The 25,858-nt window shown below is 39.6% G+C and overlaps 1 protein-coding gene across 2 annotated transcripts in view; it reads right to left on the minus strand.

Moving 5' to 3' along the window:
• GRAMD2B (GRAM domain containing 2B) overlaps positions 1-25,858 on the minus strand; it is a 112,046-nt gene that overhangs the window by 6,106 nt on the left and 80,082 nt on the right. For both annotated transcript variants that reach the window (XM_049873499.1, XM_049873505.1), the window contains exons 3-13: positions 24,919-25,033; positions 22,654-22,720; positions 21,185-21,288; positions 16,720-16,815; positions 12,910-12,981; positions 12,703-12,783; positions 9,474-9,585; positions 8,824-8,946; positions 8,059-8,146; positions 7,088-7,192; positions 3,829-3,922 (exon numbers count right to left, since the gene is read on the minus strand). In XM_049873499.1, the coding sequence (XP_049729456.1) occupies positions 3,829-3,922; positions 7,088-7,192; positions 8,059-8,146; positions 8,824-8,946; positions 9,474-9,585; positions 12,703-12,783; positions 12,910-12,981; positions 16,720-16,815; positions 21,185-21,288; positions 22,654-22,720; positions 24,919-25,033 (1,057 nt within the window). The remainder of the gene's footprint in view (positions 1-3,828; positions 3,923-7,087; positions 7,193-8,058; positions 8,147-8,823; positions 8,947-9,473; positions 9,586-12,702; positions 12,784-12,909; positions 12,982-16,719; positions 16,816-21,184; positions 21,289-22,653; positions 22,721-24,918; positions 25,034-25,858) is intronic.

Consider the following 25,858-nt stretch of genomic DNA (forward strand, 5'->3'; position numbering starts at 1 on the left):
GGAGCAATCGCTGGAGGAGGACATCATATTTGGTGAAGTGGAGGGCCAGTGAGGGTAAGGGAGATCCTCAGTGAGATGGATTGGCACAACTGCCACAATGATGGACTTGAACTTGCCAGAGATTGTGAGAATGACGCAGGACCAGGCAACGTTTCATTCTGTTGTACATAAGGTTGCCCTGAGTTGGAATTGACTATTTGTCCGTCTGCCAGTCTCTGTCCACCCATCTATCCGTCTATCTAATATTGTGATCGAACTAGGGAATCCCTTGAATGCTGAAGGATGGGAATATAGTCTTCCTTTGGAGGAACAGTCCGGAATGCCCTACAGGCATAAAACCCCCCCCCAAAAAAACAAAAAACCCATTGCCGTCGAGTCGATTCCAACTCACAGCGACCCTACAGGACAGAGTAGAACTGCCCCACAGAGTTTCCAAGGAGCACCTGGTAGATTTGAACTGCTGACCTTTTAGTTAGCAGTCGTAGCTCTTAACCACTATGCCACCAGGGTTTCCCCTACAGGCATACACAGGATACATGACAAGGAAGGGGACTTACTACACCTGCGCCAGGCCCTTCATGCATGTTCACCCTAACCACATGATGCCACTGAGGTTTTACACATGAAACTGAGGGCCAGAGAGGCTAAGTAACATGACCAATTACCCAGGTAGTAAGTGGCAGAGTGGGGATGTGAACAAATGTCTGACTCCAAAGTGTGTGCTCTTTCTACTAAACTGCTCCATCACTAATGTCATGTGAAATACTAAGAAAGCAATTCTCTACTTCTTCATCCAGAAGGGGCACTGCCTTCTTCCCCCACATTCCCACTTCATGTCTTCCCCACTCATTCCTCAGGATCAATGATAACTAGAAAAACAGGAGTGGGAAGTAGAAAAGAAATGAAACACAGGACTGCTACCCAAAATATGTAAAGCCCACCTACAAAGACAAAAATCCAAAAGTAAAACAAAGGTTGTAAATGCCACTTTATAGGAGAAAACTCAAATGATCAATAAATACATGAAAAGATACTCAACCTCAGTAATAATTAAGAAAATGCAAATAAAAAATATAATGAGATCTTTTCACACTATCAGATTGGTAGTGGGCGGCCTGAATGAAGTAGGATGGTGCCAGTCGAAGTAGAATACTGAGGAGACATTTAAAGACAGACTTCACAGTATTTACCTACTAATTAGTGAATCGGCGCCAAGTGAGAAAGGAGGGGGAGTTCAAAAGTATTCTTACACTCCCAGTGAGGATGACTGAAGGGGCAATGATGCCACGAATAGAAATAGGGAAGTTACACGCAGGGAAAGATCATGAGGTTTAGACATGACCACTCCCTGAAGGAGAGCAGAAAGGAGTTGTTGGTATTGAGTAGAAAAGGAGCTGAGGCGTGTCTCAAACTTTTCCGCAGCATGCAGCTACTATTTCACTACCAGGCTCTGCTGCATTATTGCCAGAGTGCCTCTGAGGAAGGGGCAGACCAATCAAAAGGAACATGGGTATGGCCTGGTGATGATATTTATACTTAGATTCCTTTGAGCAATGTGTACAACTTACAACTTTTTAGAACTTTAGCATATGCATTTGGACCCCAAGTCTACTCTTCCACTGACTCCGCTCTGGGACAAAGGCGGTCTCCACTGGTACCATAGGCCTCTCTTGCCGAGAAACCATGCTATCTGAAACTATGCACCAGACTTGGCCAGCTATCCGCCTGCTGTGAACAAGCTCTTCTGTTTTCTGTTGCCTAGTTACCATATGTGATGATCTGGCTAGGCCTGGTGGGAGAGTGGGAAGAAACACAGAAGCAGGTGCCAGGATTTCACACACTTCCAACCCAGAGGGTACCATTTGTGTGTCAGACTGAACAGGTTTGAAAATTAATACCACTATTCCCTAGGCTAGCATGAAAGCCAAACATCTGTAAGCATTTCATTAAAAACAAAACAAAACAAAAAAACTTCAGATTTAACATTTTAGAAAAGAAAAAAAATTCTAGGTTGATTTTAGATTTAAAATAGAAAAAATTTCTAAGGTTGCCCATAAATGCAATGCTTCAATATGAATTCCTTCATGACTTGGTTTAGAACAGAAATTTGGAAACTCCTTGGCTCTCAGTATTTCAGTTGTTAAATGCCAGATAACATTTACTGTAGCAAAACACAAATAATTTCACTCATTTGTATGTCATCTCTCTTCCCAAGTAAGCATAAAACCAAAAAACCAAACCCAGTGCCGTCAAGTCGATTCCGACGCATAACGACCCTATAGGATAGAGTAGAACTGCCCCACAGAGTTTCCAAGGAGCGCCTGGTGGATTTGAACTGCAGACCCTTTGGTTAGCAGCCATAGCACTTAACCACTACACCAGCAGGGTTTCCCAAGTGAGCACAGCTGCATTGTAATGTTCCACTTCCAGCTCTTGTTGATTCTGACTCATGGCAGCCCCATGTGTATTAGGGTAAAACTGTGCTCCATAGGGTTTTCAATAGCTGATTTCTTGGAAGCAGGTCACCAGGTCTTTCTTCTGAGCGCCTCTGGGTGGACTTGGACCTCTAACTTTTTGATGAGCAGCTGAGTGCATTAACCACTTGCAACACCCAGGGACTGCACTATACTGCAAAGCTACCAAATACCAGGCATTTGTGATAGCAGTTTCAATTGAACACATGATTCACTACACCTTGCCTTAAGGATGAGGGTAAAAACAAAGTAGTTGTCAGATGGGAAAGGGCAGAAATGTTGAAAAGGAGAAGAAAAAAAAGAAATGGTAACAAGGTTTAACTTTCGGGACATTCCTAATCTGCCTATCTTCTTCTCCTTGTTCACTCTCCAGTTGACTTCTAAGAATGCCACAAGTCTACGGACAGGTTTCTTAAGTTGCCCTATGGGAAGATACTTTCAGAGGTAAAGGCGGGTCAGCGACCTTATCAACAAGGCCTACGCCTGGATTCTGAGAAGCAGTAAATCAGAGGGTTTCCAAGTATAATTCTGGAGTGAGACCTGGTTCAAATTCTATATCCAAGGTTCTAGGTGTGTTATCTGGAACAAGTAAACTTTGATTCTTCCTCTACCAGACACGGACAATTACACCCACCTCCCAGGGTTCCAATCAGGATTGAATGCAATATTTTATGTATGGTACAAATCAGCTTGAATTGAGGCTGTCCTTTCTGGTCAGGGCCAGTGGTCTCCAGTCCACTCCCTTCTGTCTCCCAACACTGTGCCACAGTGTCCACAGCTATCTGCCATTGGGCACTATGGTACAGAGTAACACTTCTAATCAAGAAGGAAAACCAAGAGACCAACAGGACTGTGCATTTCAAGGCAAGTGAGATTAAAACCTATTTCTTTGTGGAAATAAAAAATATTCTTCTACATTACTATAAGGGGTAGAATTCTTGCCTTCCTTGTGGGAGATCTGGGTTTGATTCCCAGCCAATGCACCTCAAGCGTGCCACCACCCATCTGCCAGTGGAGGTTTATATGTTGCTATGATGCAGAACAGGTTTCAGCAGAGCTTCCATTCTAAAATAGACAGGGAAGAAAGGCCTGGCAATCTAGTTCCAAAAATTAGCCAACAAAAACCCTGTGCATCACAAGGGTCTGATCCCGTTGTGCGTGGGGTTGCCATGAGTCAGGCGCCAACCTGATGGCAGCTAATAACAACCACAGCGTATTTACTATGCCACCCCCCAGCCTGGGTATTTAGGTTGCTACCTGCATACCAAAGGCATTTGAGTGTGCAGCCCTTGACCTAGAATGACTGTCAGGCATTACTGCTATTGTCTCCATACACAGGAAAGACATCAGTCACCTTTTCCAATTTCATTATGTTAGTTGTAAGCTCTTGGCAGAGGACCTCCACATTTAATTGTACTTGTGACCCCAGGCCAGACGGTGCTGTCTGTCTATAAGAACAAAGAGAGAAATTATTATGGGCAGGAATGGCAAAGGAAGAGGTAGAATGAACACATTTTAAATTTATTTGAACAGAAAATAGGCTGTCACAGAAGGCAGTAAGCAGTTCACTTGTTAACACCTGCAAGGCACACTGTGGTGATCCCGCGCTCCAGATTACATGTTTAGGGGCCTAGTTCTTAATAGCGCAGCTGGAAGCCCCTCAGGCTATTTTTATTTAAGCGGGCATGTTGGTGGCTGGTTTTCCAAACAAAAATCATGCGAGTATTTTCAAGCACACAGTTTCTTAGACTCCCTCTGACTAACCCCTAACGTTCTCTGTATTCCCACCACAGCATAAATTTGCAGGAATTATTGCTCCTCTCCGTCATACACAGACTTTTTTTTTATGGGAGAAGCAGCCATTTACACTAAAACCTTCAGAAGGCTTACGAATGTCTTTATTTAATTAATCAATATTCTACTGAGTGTGCGATTTTTGTAGTTCCTTCTTGGAGACATGCCTTCAAATGTAATTGCCTTTGTCTTGTAACCTAACAGACATATTCACTATTCACCATTTGACTATGGCATGGGCTCTTCCTCTGGTGTCCCCTGGGACCCTGTGCCAGCTAAAACTTGTCAGAAAGGTGGAGGTGTGTGTATATTTCCCTGGAGACATAGTCTCAAGTTGTTTGTGAGGGTTTCATGGGAAGGTTAAGAACCATGGGTCTGTATCCTCTCTGTACTTCTTGGCTGTAACCTAATTTTAGCTGTTAAGTTTTTGGATGGCAGTCACTGATCTAATTTATTTTACATAGGTCCATATTTGAGTTACAGGCACTTGGTAAATTATTGACGATTATCTAAATTTTAAGAAAGCGATCAGAATGTTTTTCTATTGACTAGCACTGAAAGAAATGGTGCTTTCTTTATCCTAAACCATAATATCAAAATTGTAGACCCCAAAAAGGAAACTGAATCTAAATCTTTTGTTTTCTAGGTAAGGGATCTGAGGCCCAGAGAACTGATTTGTCAACAGGAGATCCTGGGTGGCATTAGGTTCTCACCCTGGGCTAGGAATCTGTGAGAGTGCAGCCCCACTGAGAATTCTGTAATCTATGGGCTGCTAAAGTGTTATCAAGGTGGGTACAGTGTATGGGCTCAAAATGACAGCTCATCAGTAATGGAAGAATTAGATTACACATGTGGATTTGGCTACCTGGACAGCACAGATCAATTACCCTTGGAGAAATAAGATACTGGAGAAGCTCAGGTCCAGTAAAAATGGTTTATTAGCAGACCTGCTCATCCTGGGTGTTCCCCGGCCTTATGCCATATGTGGTCTTTGTGATTTTTCCTTTATATGACTATTTTTCAGATTGTACTTCTTCCTGGGTTGATTGATTGACTGTTGTTTGATTGTAGAATAAATAGTCCATTAGCTTCTGTTAGTGGCATTTCCCTCTCATTGCCACCAAATTAATTAAATGTTAACAGGACACAGGTGTATTTTCCTTAATAAAATCAACTCCTTATCTGCAAGTGGGACTAATAGTTTGCTGTAATCTAGGGTCAACTCCTATCTCTAACTGTATTAGCATTTGGAAAAAGATGGGAAAGAATAAGGGTAAGGTATGAATCCATTCCAAACCATTCATTAGGCTCCTGTATTTTACTGGCTCAAATGAATATTTATGGTTCAAAAATAACCTGTACACTAGCATATAGGTAAGCCACAGAACAAGAAATTTAGGTAAATCTTACAGAACAAAGAATGGCCCTAGAATGGTATAACACAGTGGTTCTCCAAGTGTGGTCCTCAGTCCAGCATCATTAATGTCACCTAGGAACTTGCCAGAAATGCACCCTAGACCTATTGAATCAGAAACTGAAACTCAGGGGCCCAGCAATCTGTGTTTTAACAAGCCCTTCAGGTGACTGTGATACACACTAAAGTTTGAGAAACACTGGTAGAATGCCAAGCCCAGGGTCTTTGTAGTCATATAGACCTGCCTTTGAATCTTGATTCTATTACTAACTCTAAGACATTAAGGTAATTACTTCTCTGATTCTCAGTTTCCTTATCTGTAAAATGGGAATAGCTATTATCTTAAAAGGTTATGGGAAAGATATAATGAGGGAAGATTTTATATATTCATGTATATATGTATCCATTCTAATGCAGTGTCTAGCACATGTTAGATATTCTTAAAGAAATATCTTTACCATTAAAACTTTTTATTTTAATGGTAAAGATATTTTATTTTACTTTTTAGGCAATGTGTCAAAATCCTCATGTAAATGGATTTAGAGGAAAGAGTTCATGTCCGGATAGATTCGATTACATCAGCCATGTTAAACAATGTTGGAATGTTGGGCTTTACTTATTACAATAGTAACACAACTGTTTTAAAGAAAGTACACACTCTAAAAAAAAAAAAAAAAAGACTACGGTACATTCGTTACAACAGATGAATCAATATCCATATATGATTAATTGAAGTCCATAGTCTACATTAGGGGACATCAATTGTAACAAATGTGCCACACTAACGCAAGATGTTAGCAGAAAGTGTGCCGGGGAAGGGAGTTTATGGAAACTCTGTAGTTTCTGTACAATTTTTCTATAAACCTAGAACTGCTCTAAAAAATAAAGGGTATCAAAAGCTTAAGAAAAACAACCGTGATGGAATATTTTCACAGGCACATTCAACTGATTACTAGTCACATGCATTTTTAAGTGGTCAAGTGCTATGCAAATAAATGAGTTAGTACGAAGAATTATACATGATGAGATGTGCTGAGTTACTTGAATTTCTTCTTTTCCATGAATGTCTTTACTCAGTGCCATTTTCGTAAGATAAATGTGTATATTTTATTTTAATAAATGGGCCAAGGTCATAACTGAGTCTTAGGATAACAAAGCAAGATAATATAAAATCAGGCTTACTTCTTGGCGTATCACTGATACTATAGCTGCTCAAGAATAGTGCAGGGTCAGGACATTCATCTCTAGGAGCCTCCCACCTCTTTACTTCCTGCATATACACTTAACAAGGTGTCTCATGCAGAATCTATCCTCAATGTTTGCTAAGAATCATGCTAAATTCTGGTCAAATATTATACTAATCTGACTAGGAAAGAAAAGAGAGCCCTGGAGGGGACTGTCTTACTCAGTACGATGGGTGTCCACAATGGAGGTTAGCAATCCCAGCCGCTCCTCCAGAGTATTAATTCTGTATCTCATGTAGAAGGTCGAGATGATTAGCGCACAGACACTGGGAGGGTGTAAAAAAAATTCTCAGTAGGTTAATGACCAGGACCTGATGTTAATAAAACGATAAACTCAGAGCCATTAGAGGCAAGGCATTTTCCAAAATAACTTGGTTAATGAGACTTTTAAAAGGTCTTATTTCATAAAACCTTAAAGCTAGAAGGGGACTTAAAATCCTCTAGCCCAAATCCCTCATTTTACAAATAATGGCCATTCTAATATGACTGTTCAAGGTCAGACCCAAATGGAGAACCAAGTCGGTGTTCCTCTTCCCATGCAGGATTTTGTACCCAGCCTTGTTCTCTGGTGACTCATAAATGCCCTTCTTTATCTGGAAACTGGGCATTATGTTGCTTGGTTGTGAGGGGCGGCTCAGAACTGGATGAGGCGATTTTCGGAAGAATAATTGGTTTCAGCCCGGAAGCTGATGGGGAAGTTTAACAAGTCAATGCCTAAGTTCTCAGGAAAGGAGACGACATTTTAAAGCTGTTTTGGCCTCTATCGAAGGGACATGTGATAGGTAAAGCAAGAAATAACAAGGGAAAAAATGCTCCAAAATTCACAGAACAATTTCCTAATTAATAGTATTGACTCAGAACTTATTCCTCTGCTGAATTTGGCACAATCATTTTCCTTTTCCATCCTCCCTTCTCACTATTTCCTTAAACAAGAGGAAAACAAATATGAAAATGTAACCTAAGCTTACCAGTCAAGTGTTGAAGTAGGAAGCAAAAATTGTCAAAGAAAATATTTGGATCACATTAGAGCCAAGTGAGATTTGCAATATCTCTTGGCAACATGAAGAGAATAGATTATCCCTTTAGAGAGCTGAATCACTTTAAGTCACTAATAGTAAATTCATTTACTTACACAATTGCATAAACTACAAGAATGTGGTGAAGAGTCAGACATTTCTGAGACTTTACTTTGTGTAATACTCCAATGGTTTCTGACTGACCTGTTGGGTGTACAAAAAGAGATAGTTTTAAAACTGTAACACACTTACTTCACGCAGCAATACCCCTATGGGGAAGAGGCACTTGAGAGAGTGACTCATCCTCAGGTAAGGAGAATCAGAAAAAAAATTAACTAAAGGCTTCCAGTTAGCCAATAACTATAACTCCTTAGCCAATAATAATAAATTCCTTTACCATTCAATAAATATTTATTGAGTGCCTTCTTTGTGTCAAGCATCGTACTGGAGTCAATAGTGAACAATATAGACACTATTCTTGCTCTCATACCAGTATGACTGGTAACCAGTTATCAGAATAATTAGTAAACAAATTATTCTGTTTACTAATTATTCTGATAACTGGTTACCAGTTATAATTCAATACTTTGAGTTTTAAAGCAATTTTGAATTATAATCTCAAAGTATCCAGACTAGTGAAGTGACTCCCATGAAGGCTATTCACCTTTGTATTCCTAATAGTAAAGCACTGGGGCACTGTTTGTTGAATGAATAAATGAACGAATATGCAAAGACCTACAATGGGAAGTGGGGGGAAGGTATGTGAAAGGCAGTCATAAACTGAAACACTAAAAACAAAACAAAAAAAAAACTGAAATACTAGGACCCATTAAAAGTTACATACTGATATTAAAAAAAAAAAGAAAAAATCAGTTCCTTACCATGTATAGGAAGGCTCTTGGCTTTTCCTTCAGGCACTCTGTTCACATGGGCATCCGCCCAAGCTGGTTTTGTTTCTCCTTTGGAGACATTCAGAACTGTCTGAGACTCTGTCACATGGAAATCTATCAAGCCAAAATGGGGCTAGGTAAGTTTTCTCTCCAATGCATTTAAAACACATAGGATGAACCTTAAAGCAAATCAATCCGTTAATATGCACAATGCCCACAAATATAAATGGATCTTCTTAAAAGTTAATTAAGGTGATTGGGGGTTGAAAACCAACGCCCAGGCAAGTAAGTAAGAAATGATACAAGGCCAGTCTGCGCCCCACTGATTCACAAGAACAATTTAGCTATAACAATTAATCATACAGCTTAAATAAAAGGTAAGAAAATGTATATTTATCTCTCTCAACCACCCCAATATTATGTCTATTTAAGAGACAGTTGTTAAATGCATACAAAGGGAAACAGATTTTCACCACATACATAATTCCTTTCCCTTGAACTTTCAAACTACCCTTTCTCCAGACTTCTTTGCCAAATGCTAATTATGAAGACAAGGTTTTTTTGTTTTTTTTTTTGAGGCGGTGGGGTGGGGATGTTTTGTGGAAGATTAAGTTTTAGTCAAAATACAATGACTTCCAGACCTCGAGAGTTCTCAGATTCAGGAGTCTGAGAGCCAGAACTGCTGTATCCTTCCATATCTTGCCTTCTTTGTCGAACCACTCCATCCAGATCTGAGAATTCATCATTGAAATCCTGAAGGGAAACAGTGAAATGAAGAGAGGCCAATTTTCCCTTATTAAACAAGCAGACTTCTGTAAGCCCTGGCCTTTTCACTTAGACCTGCCCCATAAAATGCAGAAAAGAAGGAAGGACTACCTCATACTACCAGGTTCTTCCCAATAGGTCAATTAGTACAGGAAAACCTGTGAAAGCTGGAACCTGTATAAGGCAGAAAACTGTCAGAAAAGGAAAATTAAAATATTTTCCACTAAAACAAGTGATAAAAAGTGGTAAGACTGTACCCTGTCGAAGGTGGAAAACTTGTGAGACCTGGAAAAACAGGGCAGTCCTGTTGTGTTCAGGCCCTCCCAGGTTTCGTGATATGTGGTTACTGAAAGTGAGATTTTTCTGGGCTGTTAGAATTCTGTCAACAAACAGTGGCCAACTTGTTTGAAACAACAAGTGTCTAGAAAAAAACTAGAATGCCAGTGATTGAAAAGCTTCAAGTGAAAAGCTAGAGATATCTCGTTAGCACTTCACAATGAGAAAAACTGGCAGCTACAGACAGTACTAGCACAAACAGTGGACAGAAAGCTCTAAATGCATGTTTGGATGTTTAGACTGAGAGAATGATAGTTTAAAGAAAGTTCTGGAAATAGAAGAGGGAAGATGGCTTTAGCAAATTAGACTTTGAAAGTTCTAGCCTTTTTCTTCCCTCAACAAAATCTACAGGGTCAGTGCTATCACATCTAAATAATGGAAGGATGATAGAGGAGTAAGGAAAAAGTGGAGATGCATCACTTTGTTTGCCGTTGGTTCCCCCGAAGTGCTTAAGAGCTAAAGTGACAAAGGAGTGTCATTAAAACGTCCTGGTGAAGGTACAAATAGACAGAACTTTTAATAATTTAGTTAGCTGCCAAATGAAGAGACTCATCTTGTAAGCAAACTACTCACCTTTTCCCTTGAACTAGATGACTTTTGGTCATCTCAACACTCATTTCAATTTCATTCGAGAATTTATAGGGGAAGGAAAATTGAAAAATTAAAGTTTTCAATATAATGATTTATTGGAGACCTATCACATATCAGGTAGTATGTAAAGCTATTTACATACATTGCTGTTGTTGTTAGATGCTGTCAAGGCAGTACCGATTCAGAGCAACCCCACGTACAACAGAACGAAACACTGCCTGGTCCTGGACAATTGTTGCCGTTGCTGCAGCTATCGTGTCAACCCATCATCTTGTTGAGGGTCTTCCTCTTTTTTGCTGACCCTCTACTTTGCCAAGGGACTGGTCCCTTCTAAGGACATGTCCAAAGTATGTGAGATGAAGTCTCACCATCCTCACTTTTAAGGAGCGTTACTGGCTGTACTTCTTCTGAGACAGATTTGTTTTTCTGGCAGTCCATGGTATATTCAATACTCTTTGCCAACACCACAACTCAAAGGCGTCAATTCTTCTTCGGTCTTCCTTACTCACTGTTCAACTTTCGCATGCATACAAGGTGACTGAAAATACCATGGCTTGGGTCAAGGCACACCTTAATCCTCAAAGTGACATATCTGCTTTTTAATATTTACATATATTATTGCACATAATCTTTACAGCCACACCATGAGGTTGGCATTTTATTGAAGAAACTGAGTCAGAGCAGTAAAGAGCTTACACGATGACATAGCTCAGCTGGGTGGAGCCCAGATTTGAAACCAGGCTTGTTGGATTTCAAATCATCTGTGTTTTTTAGCTATTCTATATTGATTGATTAGATAGCTTCTCCACTTTTTTTTTTAAAACAGTAGATTTTTTTAATAGAAATAAAAATTCATCATTTTAAAGTATATATAATTCAGCCATTTTAGTATATTCACAGTGTTGTTCAGTCATCACTACTATCTAATTCCAGAACATTTCCATAAACTCCAAAAGAAACTCCGTACCCATCAGCAGTTACTCTCCATCCCTCCCTTTCCCAAGCCCTGACAACCACTAATCTACTTTTGTCTTTACGAATTTACCTATTTGGGATACTCCATATAAATGGAACCAGACAATATATGAATGTGGCCTTTTGTGTCTGGCTTCTTTCACTTGTCAAAATGTTTTCAAGGTTCATCCATGTATCATTATTTCATTCCTTTTTATGGACAAAGAATATTCCACTGAATAGACATACCACATTTTATTTGTCCATCTGTCAGTTGACAGACATTAGGGTTCTTTCCACTTTGGGGCTATTATGCATAATGCTGCTATACACATTCTCATACAAGTTTTTTTGTAAACATATGTTTTCAATCCCATTACTTTTTTTTATAATTTATTTTTGTTGCTGTTGAATCCCACTACTTTTTAACAACTCAGAAAAAAGATTTGTAGATGTTGAAATTAAGGGCTTGTACTCCTTCACCAAAGATACTTCAATATTTGGTAATAATCATTTTGATTATGTAACCAGGGTTCTCTTGGGCAAACATTATAAGTATAAATCTTGTACAAACAAGCGGAGCTACTTCCCACTAGAGATTTACTCTACAGTTAACAAAGTGTAAGGGAATCAAAGAATCTCTCTCCCTTTCACTTAGACATTACAGGTTTCTTCTTTTATAGCTATTTTTGGGTATTCTCATCTTCTCTAGTGAGCTCTAAGTCTTTGACGGCAAGAACTAGTTTTGATTTTTGCTGGTATTGTTACAGTGTGCGTTAGCACAGTGCCCTGAGCATGCCAGACATTCAGTAATTTGTGAGATGAATCGTGCCCTACGCTAAATGGCTTTATGAATCCGTCTAACACAACACTGACAAGCAAACAGAACAGGATGTTATGACCACCTTCAATGACCAGACAAGTTTCTTCCATAGGACAAGCCTTCCATTACTAGAAAAACACTTATGGCCTCCTATCACACCCTCTTCTTCAGGGCAGAAATGCTCTGTTCCTTCAACTATGTCTCAAGTATCACAGTCCTATTTTCTCCTCTGAAAAATAATTCCTAAGGGTCACTGTAAGTTGGAATTTGACTTGACAGCAATAGTTTGACTTGGTGTTTTGGTTATGTTCCTCTGCATCTTGGTCAAGGTAGAAGGAGAAGTGAAATCGTGGGACATATTCCCTTTCTTTTGCACTTAGATAGTTATGTAGGTGACTCACCAGAGGCAGAGATGACGGACGGTCTGGTCGGAAACTGTTCTCGGCAGGAGATGGATTGGGGCTGTTACCAATGCTTGTATTCTGAAATTATTGGGATAAAATGAAAAAAAAAAAAAAATCAGATCGACTACTAAACCACAAAAAATACAAAAGAGATATAGTAATTGATATATGTCAATTGATATATGTCAGAGACGTCATACTCACATCTAAGTGTCCACACACAGATTTTAGTAGTTTGTAAGTTGAATCTCTGGAGAGTAAGGAGACAAATATGTACTGAAAAACAAAACAGAAGACTTATGTATAGATAATGCCTGCTGAGAGGCTGATGAGAAGAGATAGTTCAGAGTTCAGAAAGGTATATGTCTGTACATTTTTTTATTTTCAAATGACATAGACCATTCTTTGATTTGTATTTTCATTCCTTTCAGTCCAACATCCAGTTTTTATTCCATTCTTGGAATAAGGCAAATATAATAGCAACAAAACCCCTGAACCCAATTTAAGTAATAAAGAAGTATGGGGCAAAATCATGGCTGGTTATACTTCTTATATTCTCTTTAAAGTCTCTCCTTCTTCTTTTTATTTTTTAAGGTATCTAACAATTCATAGGAGTCCCTGGGTGTTGCAAACGGTTAACATGATTGGCTGGTACCCAAAAGGCTGCAGGTTTTAGTCCATCCACAGGTACCTCAGAAGAAAGGCCTGGTGATCTGAAAAACCAGCCATTTGAAAACCCTATGGAGCACAGTTCTACTGACATACACGGGGTCCCTATGAGTTGGAAGTGACTCCAGTGCACCTGGAAAACAAGCAAGCAAGCAAGCAAACAAACAAAAAAACAATTCTTAAGAGTCTGCTTGGTCTGCTCTGACTGAAGATTTTCATTGAAAATTTCTCAGCAGGTCTAAGATGCAACATTTTCAAGCACTTGCAGATTTTTTTCTTGCACAAATATGGAGATTTGTCCAGTGGAGGTTTATGGGAAATCGTAAAATCAGAGCTAGACAAGGAACTTGGAGATAAATGGCATAAGGAAAAACAATTTTACCATAAAAAAGATTCACCTGTCTTAGGCAAGTTTGAAAAATATACGTTCAGTATATATAGAAACTCACTCTTTCTTGATCTAATTGAGGTAGAGAAACTTTTCAGACACGCTTTCCACTACTTTGTCATTATCACTCTCATTCACCAAGAGAAAACCTGATGTAATTTCTAAGCAAGTATCATATTCGAAAGTTGTTAACACATTATGGGGTCTGGTGCCGGACAGAACTGGTTGCAAATTTTGGCTCTGACGCTGACTAACTTGGTGATATTGAGTGAACTGCTTAACCACTCTTAGCTTCAGTAGAATAAATATGCTGAATAAATGTGAAAATCAAAGTATTTAGCGTAGTGCCTGGCACGGACTAAGTACTCAGTGCTTGTCAGCAAGTATTATTTTAAAGAAATCAACCACAAAACATATATTAATATACTTCCTAGTTGATCAGAATAGCTTCTTTTTTTCTTTCCTTCTCCTTCTTTTTCACAAGTTATCCATGTCTAAGAAATATGCTTAGAAATGGAACATAGCTGTTTTCGTGGATATAGTAGATAAAACATTCTTAAGAAATTCAAGTGAAAAATGAGCAACCAAACTCCTCCGCTCTCTCCCTCTCTTCTGCCAAGCTGAAATAGATACCACTCTCAATGCAAATGTCTCTGGTTGGACATGTCTGGGGAAACCCAATAATCAATGACAGCTCTAAAATTTCTATATAGAAGAGTAGTTAAGGCAACCTGGCAGGAAAGAGGAAACCCTGGTGGCATAGTGGTCAAGTGCTACAGCTGCTAACCAAAAGGTTGGCAGTTCAAATCTACCAGGTGCTCCTTGGAAACTCTATGGGGCAGTTCTACTCTGTCCTATAGGGTCACTATGAGTCGAATCGACTTGGTGGCAATGGGTTTGTTTTTTTTTTCGTAGGAAAGAGGGGCTAGGAACTAGTGCTGAAGCTGCCACTGCCTGGGAAGCACAAGTTATACATCCTTGGGGTGGCTTTGGGGAGGCACTGGATGAAGTCATGAGGAGGCTGACCATCCCATCCTCACTCCAAGGACTCCTCAGTGTCACCCTGCCTCACCCCGTCCACAAGGTTGTCACTTTTGTTTTTAATATTAAAGAACTGAATATGTCAGTTTAGCCTGACCTAACATGTTAGGGGAAGGGAAGTTAGAAAAGAATAATTGTTTTTGACCTTGGTGAAGCAATATGACTAAGTAAATTGGTATCATTAAGTCAGCAGGGACTTCAAAGTTGGCAGCCATTATATTCAAATAAATCGCCTCGTGAGGGGAACAACACTTTACAAATGTCTAAAGGTATGTTTTTTTTTTTTTATAAATTTCATTATTTTGTTGTGGTTGAGAATATACATGGCAAAACATAGAGCAATTCAACAGTGTCTACATATACAGTTTAGTGACAATGATTACATTCTTTGAGGTGTACAACCATTCTCACCCTCATTTTCTGAGTTGTTCCTCTCTCATTAACATAGACTCACTGTCCCCTAAGGTTCCCATCTTTCAATCTCATATAGATAGTTCTAAATGAGCATAATGCTCAAACAGACCTTTTATATTAGTTAAGCTAGACTATTGCTCAGTTTTTAAGATGACCTTAGGGGACATATTATATATATTTTAATTTTTACTGGGCTTTAAGTGAAAGTTTACAAATCAAGTCAGTCTCTCATACAAAACCTTATATACACCTTGCTATATACTCCTAGTTGCTCTCCCCCTAATGAGACAGCACATTCCTTTTCTCCACCCTGTGTTTCCGTGTCCTTTCAGCCAGCTTCTGTCCCCCTCGGCCTTCATATCTCCTCTCCAGACAGGAGCTCCCCACATAGTCTCATGTGTCTACTTGATCCAAGAAGCCCACTCCTCACCAGTATCATTTTCTGTCTTGTAGTCCAGTCCAATCCCTGTCTGAAGAGTTGGCTTCAAGAATGGTTCCTGTCTTGGGCTAACGGAAGGTCTGGAGATCATGACCTCCGGGGTCCCTCTGGTCTGTCAGACCAATAAGTTTGGTCTTCTTACTAGAATTTGGGGTCTGCATCCTACTGCTCTCCTGCTCCTTCAGAGATTCTCTCTTGTGTCCCTGTCATGGAAGTCATCGGTTATAGCTGGGCACCATCTAGTTCTTCTGGTCTCAGGCTGATGTAGTCTTTGATTTACGTGGCCCATTCTGACTCTTGGGCTCATACTTACCTTTTGTTTTTGGTGTTCTTCATTCTCCTTTGCTCTAGCTGGGTTGAGACTAATTGGTGCATCTTAGGTGGCCACTTGCTAGTGTTTAAGACCCCAGATGCCACTCTCCAAAATGGGATGCAGAATGTTTTCTTAATGGTTTTTATTATGCCAATTGACCTAAATGTCCTCAGGGGATATTTTTGGTTTAAGGTTTAAAGATTATCTCAGGGCCATAGTTTCAGGGGTTCGTCCCCCCTCCGTGGCTCCATAAAGTCTGGAGTCCGTGAGAATTCAAAACTCCGTTCTGCATTTTATCCCTTTTGATCAGAATTCTTCTATGGAATCTTTGATCAAAATGTTCAGTAATGGTAGCCAGGCACCACTCGTTTCTTCTGGTCTCATGGCAAAGGAAGCAGTTGTTCATGGAGGCAATTGGCCACATGTTCCATATCCTCCTCCTATTCCTGACTCTCCTTCCTTTGTTGCTCCAGGTGAATAGAGAGCAATTGTTGTGTCTCAGATGACTGCTTCCAAGCTTTTAAGATCCCAGGCACTACACAACAAACTATGAGGTAGAACAGAAGCCCTAAACACGTTACTAGGCCAATTAACTGGGATGTCCTATGAACAGACCATCTCCTGACTCAGTATTGGGGATGATGGGGTATTTATGGGTTAGAGTCCTGCTCCTTGGCAAGAGGCCCCTGAAGCAATGGAGCACAGAGCAAGAGGACAAAGCCAAGGCACTCTCGCTCTGCACATACTCACCCTGTCTGTGACAGTCGTTATAATCAGGGCATTTGGCACCAGAAGGGCAGTTTTGGTTTTCTTTATTAGGGTTACCGAGAAAGCTGGAATGGAGATCTGAAAGAGAATCACTGAGTTAACCGTGGTTCAGGGTTCACAGAACAGCACTTTAAATCATCATGTCACACTTTCGGTTAAAGAAAGATAAATCAGTCGATCAAAGCCAGCAGCAAGCTCTAAGACTCAGAAAACTAAGTCTTAGACAGTGACATGGAGAGTGTCAATGAGCTCCTCAAATTGGTGTTTGCAAAGTCAGAGGATAAATCTGGATCATCGATTCTACTGAAAGGTCTTGGTCGAAAACTTTTATCTCTAAATAGAATGCAAAATTTACATTTCTTTTTAAAGCTAAGCCCAAGGCTCTAAAGAAATTTCCCTCTGGTGGTCACTCACTCTGTGCTAACAACCCCCTCCTGTCCCCAGTCTCCTCTGTCCTTTGGCACATGTGGGCAAGGAAAACTTTGAAAAGACTGGTGTAGTGGAAAGATCACTGGACAGAAAGTCTGGGACCTGAATTCTCAGCTCAGTTCTGTTACTATCCCCATAACCCACTCAACCTTATAAAGTATCTTTCCTATGCCTCAGTTTCCTGATTTGTAAAATGGAGTTAATCTTACCTACTTCCCATGATTTTGTGTGGATTAAATGAGATATTGTATGGAAAATGCCCAGCACGCAATAAAATTTTCATTCATTTCTTCATTTGTCTCATAAAGAGGATGGGTGAAATAAAAGAACTCTTGATTTTTTTTAGATTCAAACAATAAAAAATAACAACAATGACAACTGTAGCAACTATAATTATTAATATCTATTTACCAGATGAGAATATCATTTAATTATGACAATTCTGTAAAGTAGGTATATAAGGAAATTTGTTTAGAGAGGTACATGACATGTTTAAGGTCACACATATAAGAAGTTACAGACAGAATTTGAACCAATTTGATCCAAATGTGGGTTGTTTTCAATATAATATGCTAAAAGAATGTATGGGATGCCACAAAGAGTAATAGATGTTCTTGACACTTTTATATCACACCAAAAAGATTTAGTCACAAGGAAAAATGGGTCATATCACTTCCATCCCTGGGAAGAGTCCACAGACACATGGTAAAAGAAAATGATCTAGCTCCCTCCATGTCTGTAAGTACACATAGTCACTTCAACATATTTTGTAAAAACGTTTCACACATTCTGAAAGAGATCAATAACATCACTGAGGAGAGAAGGGCCTTATATGTTAGTACTGCCAGTTCCATAGAGGAAAAATGAGCCTATAATGATGAATATTTACATTCATATTTGGGCTTATGAGATGGGGTTATTCTAGCGACTCAAAGTTCTGGACAAGAATACTGTGGAAGAAAAAGGCACTAATCCAACTTAGACATTTTTAAAAATTTACTTTGCCAAAGAACTATACCCACAAAAATTTTAGAAGGTGAGAGACAATTCAGAAGGTGTAAGTTGGGATAACCTTGTTTTGTTTTTATTGTGCTTCAGATGAAAGTTTACAGAGAAAACAAATTTCTCATTAAACAATTAAAACACATATTGCTTTGTGACATTGGGTTGCCAACCCCACAATACATCAACACTTTCCCGTGGGTTCCGTATTAGCAGCTTTCCTGCCTTGTCCTTCTTGCCTTCTTGTCCTAGCCCCTGGGCTGGTGTGCCCACTTAAGTCTCGTTTTGTTTTATGGGCCTGTCTAATCTTTGGCTGAAGGCTGAACCTCAGAAGTGACTTCATTACTGAGCTATAAGGGTGTCCGGGGCCCATACTCTCGGAGTTTCTCCAGTGTATGTCAGCCCAGTATGTCTGGTTTCTTTTTTGTGTGTGTGTGAGTTAGAATTTTGTTCTACGTTTTTCTCCACCTCTGTCTGGGACTATTATGATCCCTGTCAGAGCAGTTGGTGGTGGTAGCCAGGTACCATCTAGTTGTGCTGGACGCAGACTGGTAGAGGCTGTGGTAGTTGTGGTCTATTAGTCCTTTGGACTAATCTTTCCATTGTGTCTTTGGTTTTCTTCATTCTCCCTTGCTCCAGATGAGGTGAAACCATGGAGTATCTTAAATGGCCATTCACAAGCTCTCAAGACCCCAATACTACTGACCAAGTAGAATGTAGAACATTTTCTTTATATACTATGCTATGCCAATTGAGCTAGGTGTTCCCCGAGACCATGGTTCCCAAAGCCCTCAGCCCAGTCATTTGGTCCCTCAGAGAGTTTGGATGTGTCTGTGGAGCTAAGTTGGGAAAAAAGAATTTCAGACACACCAAGATAGAAGATGATATAAAAATGAGTCTAATTTTGTTTCTGAGCAGAACACAAACATGCAGTGACAAGCAGCTATGAATCAGGGTTTTTCATAATCTAAAGCATGGGACACTCTTAAGGAGTTTTCAATTATTTCATGAACGTTAAGACTGTAAGTAGATAACATTTGTGAAATAAAGCATAAATCACTTTTCAGTCTGAGCCTAGATGGAATATGATACATGCATGTTAATTTTGCTAACATTTGAAAATACCTACAGGCTGACTAAAAGATCTTGATTAAATTAAAGCTATACTCATTAATATTTTTCCAGGGTGGGCTGCTTAGAACATTTCTTTTCCTAGAGCGAATTCTTTCTCTGCCTTCAGTTTTTACTGGATCATGTTGGACCCAGGTCAGCTGGCAGTGAGGAAATACTACAATAGATCTGAATTATAAATCTCCTTAACTCCATCCTTAGATTTTCAATCTCCTACTTCTGTAGATTACATATGAAAAACCAAACCTGTTGCCGTCGAGCTGATTCTGACTCACAGTGACCCTATAAGTCAGAGTAGAACTGCCCCATAGGGTCTCCAAGGAACAGCTGGTAGATTCCAACTGCCGACCTTTTGGTTAGCAGCCAAGCTCTTAACCATTGTGCCACAAAGAGCATTTGTAAAAGCGATTCCAGTGCATCCATGAGGTGTAGGCTCTCTTTGAATCCCTGAAAATTATCTTTATCACACTGAACTGGAAATCAATACTATCCAACCCTCCCTCCCCACTCTTTGAACCAGTTCTTATAATTTAGAAATCTAGAAATGTGGTAGCATACTGTTCAATATTGCCTTGCATTACACTGATTCAGATAATACTGTGAATCAAAATAAGTTTATCTAAACATAACTCTATATGGAAAGAAATATAAAAATAGCATGCTTGACTTAAAGAATAGTGCATTAGTCTGATTACCCAACACCAACAAAATAAAGAATTTCCATTATATCTGTTAAGTGGTCTACTATAAGATTGCCAATAGCTTTAGGGAGAATATGGTGGCTCCAGGGTTAACGCGCTTGGCTGCTAACCAAAAGGTCAGTGGTTTGAACCCGCTAGCTGCTCCATGGGTGAAAAACACAGCAATCTGCTTCTGCAAAGACTTACAGCCTTGGAAACCCTAGAGGGCTCTTCTACTCTGTCCTATATGGTAGCTATAAGTCAGAATCAACTCAACGGCAGTGGGTCTGGACCACTCAAAACAAAAAGTTGTTAGTCAGCTACTTCATAAGTATAAAAATCATTGCTTCATAATCGGTAATCAGAATGACTGGAAATTGACTGAAGTCATGGGAACCCCAAAAGGCATTTCACTGACTCCTTATTCTGTGCCCTGAATGAACTGCGATGTGGCATCATAGTTCAAAGGAAAAGAATGTCAGTGAGATGGAATCATCTTTTCCCTTCTTATGCCACTATCCCAAGGTCCTCATTTTAGGAGGTGGTGCCTACGGAAGATGTCAATTCCTTCAGGCTCTTCTTCTCAATGGCTCAGCATTTTGTGGGCTTACCCCTCCCCCAAAGCTGCATTTAATGAAAAGCTGTCATATCAGAGTCTACTCAGGATTGTGGGTATGTGATTCCCTGAGACTAAGCCTTCAGTGCTCCAGTGCCTGCTTGCTTTGTTCTGGTGATGGTACAAAGCGAGCACGAATAAGTAGCTTATTTATACGCTTGTTTTCCTAGATGCCTCTGGTGGTAACTGGTATGGATAAGGTAAAAAAATTAATATTTCTTTAAAAATGGTTTTGGTTTTAATGTATGCCTTTTGAAACAAATTACAGTGTATTCTCCAGATGAACTGTACTGAATGTTCTTTGGTGATATTTGGTAAAAAAAAGTATAGAGTAGAGCTGTGAAGACCTATGTGGTCTATAAGGAAATGAGTAAGAAACTGAAATTCAGAGAAAAAGGGAAGTTAGTGTCGTCTGGAGGCATTTAGAATCTATAATATTTGGGACTGTAACTCAGGAAGCCTGACATAAAAGTATAACAATGATGAAAATATTTTTAAGTATCACTAAATTTCATTTATCAATAATGTATTTTTAAAACAATATTCACAATATACAGTAAGTTGCTTTGTTTTTTAAAATTATACCAACCTTAGTGTCTTTTCCAAAGACCTTCGAGTGAAAACAAATCCAGTTTTCTGATACAAAGAGCTTTCCTTGGTATAGTATTTCTTTCTGTAGAGCACAGGTAAAGCCTGGGAAAATACAGATCAACATCACTTAGAATTTCCATTAAAATAAAAATTTCACATACATATATTTCTCACCAGAAATGGGAAGAGATAATATACTATTGCCTCTTTTTCAGTCATCTTTAGTGAAATAAAGCAGTCCAGATTAGTTTGTTTTTTAATTCAGAATCTGACAAACTTTACTATGAAAATCAAAATGGAAAGGGATTTATCATTTCACAGGGGAGATCTAGAACTGTGTTTTTAAAAATCTCTCTTTAGGGAGCTGTGTCACCTGGGGGCTAACATTAGCACCCCTGTCCCTCTCTTCCTGGGATTCTCCCTAATGGTCTTTTTGAAATAAGTGGTCTCAGTGGGGGAGGAGCACACCTTCCTGTTTGGAGCTCATGGCAGGAATTCAGCATCTGTCTCCTCCTTGTAAACACTACGGGGGCAGCTCTACTCTGCCCTCTAGGGTCGCTATGAGTGGGAATCCACTTGACGGCAGTGGGTTTTTTATACCAAGAGAGGGACCCTGGTGGTGCAGTGGTTAAAAGCTGGGCTGCTGACCAAAAGGTCTGCAGTTTGAATCCATCAGCTGCTCCTTGGAAACCCTATGGGGTAGTTCTACTCTGTCCTATAGGGTTGCTATGAGTCAGAATCGACTCGATGGCAACGGGTTTTTGGTTTGTTTTATACCACAAGAGGCTAGAATGGAAACTTAGCCCCTTGAAGAACCTCTGCAGAGCAGGGTAGGTGCTTAGCTGGTGTGCTGGTGAGGATGTTAGGTGTGAGTGTCACAGCCTGCATATTGCGGGAACCCAACACATGTCTGTCCACTTAGATTTTTGTTTTCTTTTAGCCTTCTTCTAGGTGGTGCAGTGGTTATGTGCGTGGCTGCTATCCAAAAGGTTGGCAGTTCAAACCCACCAGCTGCTCCATGGGAGAAAGATGTGGCAGTGTGCTTCCATAAGGATTTACAGCATTGGAAACCCTGTGGGGCAGTTCTACTCTGTCCTATAGGGGTCATTTATAAGTTGGAATTGACTTGGCCAGAGTGGTCTCTCGTGCCCCAGGATTGTTATCTTAAATTTAAGGACAATTCAATCACATGGAATTTAGCAGTGAATACAGAAGGCAAGGATACCATTCTGGAACCACCTTAAATTATTCCATATCACGTGGAGCTTCTCATTCATAGTAGTTTCTCATTCTACTCTCTTAGCTGGGTGAGAGCTGAATGAAACAGGCAGTATTTTTATATCATGACTTTCAGGAACCTATTTCCCTTGATGACTCAATCCCCAGACCATGCCCTCTCTCTTCCCCAAAATTAATTAGCATCTTTTCAAATATTTAGCTTAAAATGTCAAACAGGTCAGAACTTACTTTGCCTCAGTGGTTCCTCCGTTGGGACATCAAGAAACAACTTGTGAAAGTGCATATTTGCCTTGTACTACAACGAGAACAAAATATAGGCATCATTGGTCTCACTTTTTGTGAAACATCACAAATTTTCATTTCAATTTAAATTAAATAACAAATTTTCCCTCCCTTAAATTTTTTTTTTTTTTTTAAGAGTATCTTCAGGAATTCCTTCTCTCTGATCTTAGAGTCTCTGACACAATCCTTCAGTTAGAAACAGTAGGAGGCAGGGCACAAATTATCTCATACTCCAGTAAGGTTAGTGACTTGTTGGTTGGACTTAGATTTATAATAACAATATAGCTGGTGGTCAGCTTTCTGCAGGGAAACAGGGTTGAACAAGTATGTCCCTAATAAGAAACCAGATGAAATTCTAGGGAGTCTCACAAGGGAAGGTGGTAGATCCCAGGGCAATAAAGACACAAGGCAAGCAGAAGAGTACAGTGGTTAAAGCTGTGTAGTCAGACAAACCTGAGATTCCGTGTTGACTCTGCCTCTGACTCAGTGTGTTATCATGGCCTAGCCACTTCATCTCAGTCGCCCTTTTTTGTGACAGTGCCTGCCTCACGGGGATGCCATAAGGCTTACAGGAGAGAATACACCTAAAGGATCTACTGCGTGGAACGACATATGGTAACTATTACTACGATTATTGTGAAGGCATTTCCTTAACTAGCCGCAAGGGGGCAGGGGGAGGTGACCGTTAAGACAAGTAGGATTTCTTAACAAAGACTTAATTCTCCAGGGCAGTAAAAGGCCCAAGAGTCTGAAATGCTACAAATCACTTCATTTTCACGGCATTTGCTTCCACACTGACAGCAATGTACAGACGGCAATTTACAGTTTGTAAAAATGCTTTCACAAACGTCATCCTCAAAATAACCTTGTGAACCTCATGTCCCCATTCCATGAATTAGGACACTGTGCCTCAGGGATACTGACTGACTTAATTAGCACCACACAGCTATTAATTGGTAGAGCTGGGTCCTCCTTCTAAAGGACTTCTCTTTCTCATAAGATGCTTTTGATGGAAAAGTCTTATAAGGAAAAGGCTTAAGATAAATAATCACAGAGAGATAAGCACACACACACAAAAAGGTAAAAACATGCCCTTAATATGTTATTATCCAAAGTACAAATAGTCTTAACAGAAAAACTGGGCTATTATTGCCATAAAAAAGAGCTACAGAGCAGATCATCAAGATGATAGATGGTCCTGCGAGTCAGCTATTTTACAGGTAAATACCTTATATAAAGAGAATTACCACATGCTGTTTCCTCATGCACATTTTCATCCAGAAAGTTGCCTTCATTAAAGCTAAGTGTTCTCGGGGAGCTTTATTAAGATTTTGTTTTTAATGGCACAGTGAGCACTGATTGTACACTTGACTTAAAAGCCATAGACTCTTCAAAAATATCAATGTAATAAAAGGTTTAAAAAAAATGTGGGAGGACTGATCTAAACTAAAACAGACCAAATAAAGGCAGTATGACTCTAAATTGGATCCTGGCAAGGAAGAGAAACTTTGATAAAGGACACTCATTACTGGGACAACTGTGGCTACTTGATATACATTTTGTGTTTATAATATTTTTATGTATTTAATATTTAGCTATATTTACCATGTGTGCCAATAGTTCCCCTGCCCCAGGAGATACATGTTCAAGTATTTAGGCGTAAAATGTCAAAAAAAAAAAAAAAAATTTTCCAGCGCAGTAAATGTGTCAGACTCTGACACAGAACTGGGTTTTGTACCTCTTGGGGTATATGTTACAGCAGAATCAAAATGACATCTGGAGGAGAATGATGGCCTGTTCACAGGTTTTCTTCCTCTGTATGCAGATGGGAAGCCCCCTTCTCAGGAAGGAGCCTTGTCAGACTATTTCATTTTAATGCAAGGATGTCACCCCTTTCCTCATCCTAGCTACTTATTAGACAAGCACATTACTCTGGGTTGGTCCCTGCTTTCTGAGTTCTTGTCAGAGTTAGGGATCTGAGCCTGGAACTCATTGCCCCTCAGTATGTGTTGAAAGGTCAGTTGTAAAATATAATATTGATGAAAGACTGACTGAAGGAACCTCAGCCTGTCCATTCTTCTAGACTCTCTCAAGCCTACACCTAGATTCATTCCGACCAGCAGAAAACTGCACACTTGAGTTCTTTCCAGTGGCCTCAATACTTCTGTCTTACTCTGAGATGGTGCACATTCCATTCCCTTCCCAGATTACCTGGCTGGAAGACGAAGACTTTTTCCTTTCAGCCTTGGAGTCAGTTTTGCTTTCTGTCTTACAGTCGTTCTTATCACCTGCTAAGGAGGAGGTACCATCGGAACCGGATTTTGACCTGGGGAAAGAAAACCCAGGGACTCTATAAGATGGATATTTTATGCTACTTCATTAATATTTCTGTAATAAATCTTGATTATATCATACCACAAGAAAACTGGACATTCATTTTTCTCTTTCAGACATCAATGATTATTCATAATATTCTAAGGGTATTTCCATAGCATGTGTCCTAGGAAGCTGGAATGATTTCAGCAGGCTGTCTCCAACTGCACAAATGGTAAATTATTGAAGGGAGAAGTAATAATCGAGTTGTGAAAGTAATGATATCATTTCGAAAGTACTTTCATCAGTTTAAAGAGGAGCACTAGAGGCAAATTATTAAACAGAATTGCAGCTATAGCTCAATCAAAGAATATTTTTGTTTCAGAATTCTATTAATATTTAACAAGTATTTATTGAGTAGGGCATTGTGTTAAATGCCTTGGGGCACACAGGACAGTGTCTATCCTTAAAAAGCCTGGGTACAAATGAAACTTTTTTTTTCCAAAGGGCAGTGGATGCTGTAGCAACAAAACAATGCATATCATAGAACTTAGGAGAAGATATATAGACAGTAAGTCTAGCAGGAGGTAAGAGAAGAAAAGGCCAATAGAACAATGTGGACTAATACGTCTGGCCTTACATGATGAGCAGAAACTGGGTATGAGGAAAAGAGAGACAAAAACACCACAGATTGGGAAAATAGAAGTGAAATGGAAGTCAAGACTTCCTTTGTTTATTAAGGGTAGATGCCAGATCTCCAGCATTTCCTACTAAGGCAATTCTAGCCCTAGTTCCTTATTTTAGTAGCTGCATGATTTTACACATATCTTCAAGTCTA

The sequence above is a fragment of the Elephas maximus genome, chromosome 2 (assembly GCF_024166365.1).
Source record: "Elephas maximus indicus isolate mEleMax1 chromosome 2, mEleMax1 primary haplotype, whole genome shotgun sequence".
Lineage (NCBI taxonomy): Eukaryota > Metazoa > Chordata > Mammalia > Proboscidea > Elephantidae > Elephas > Elephas maximus.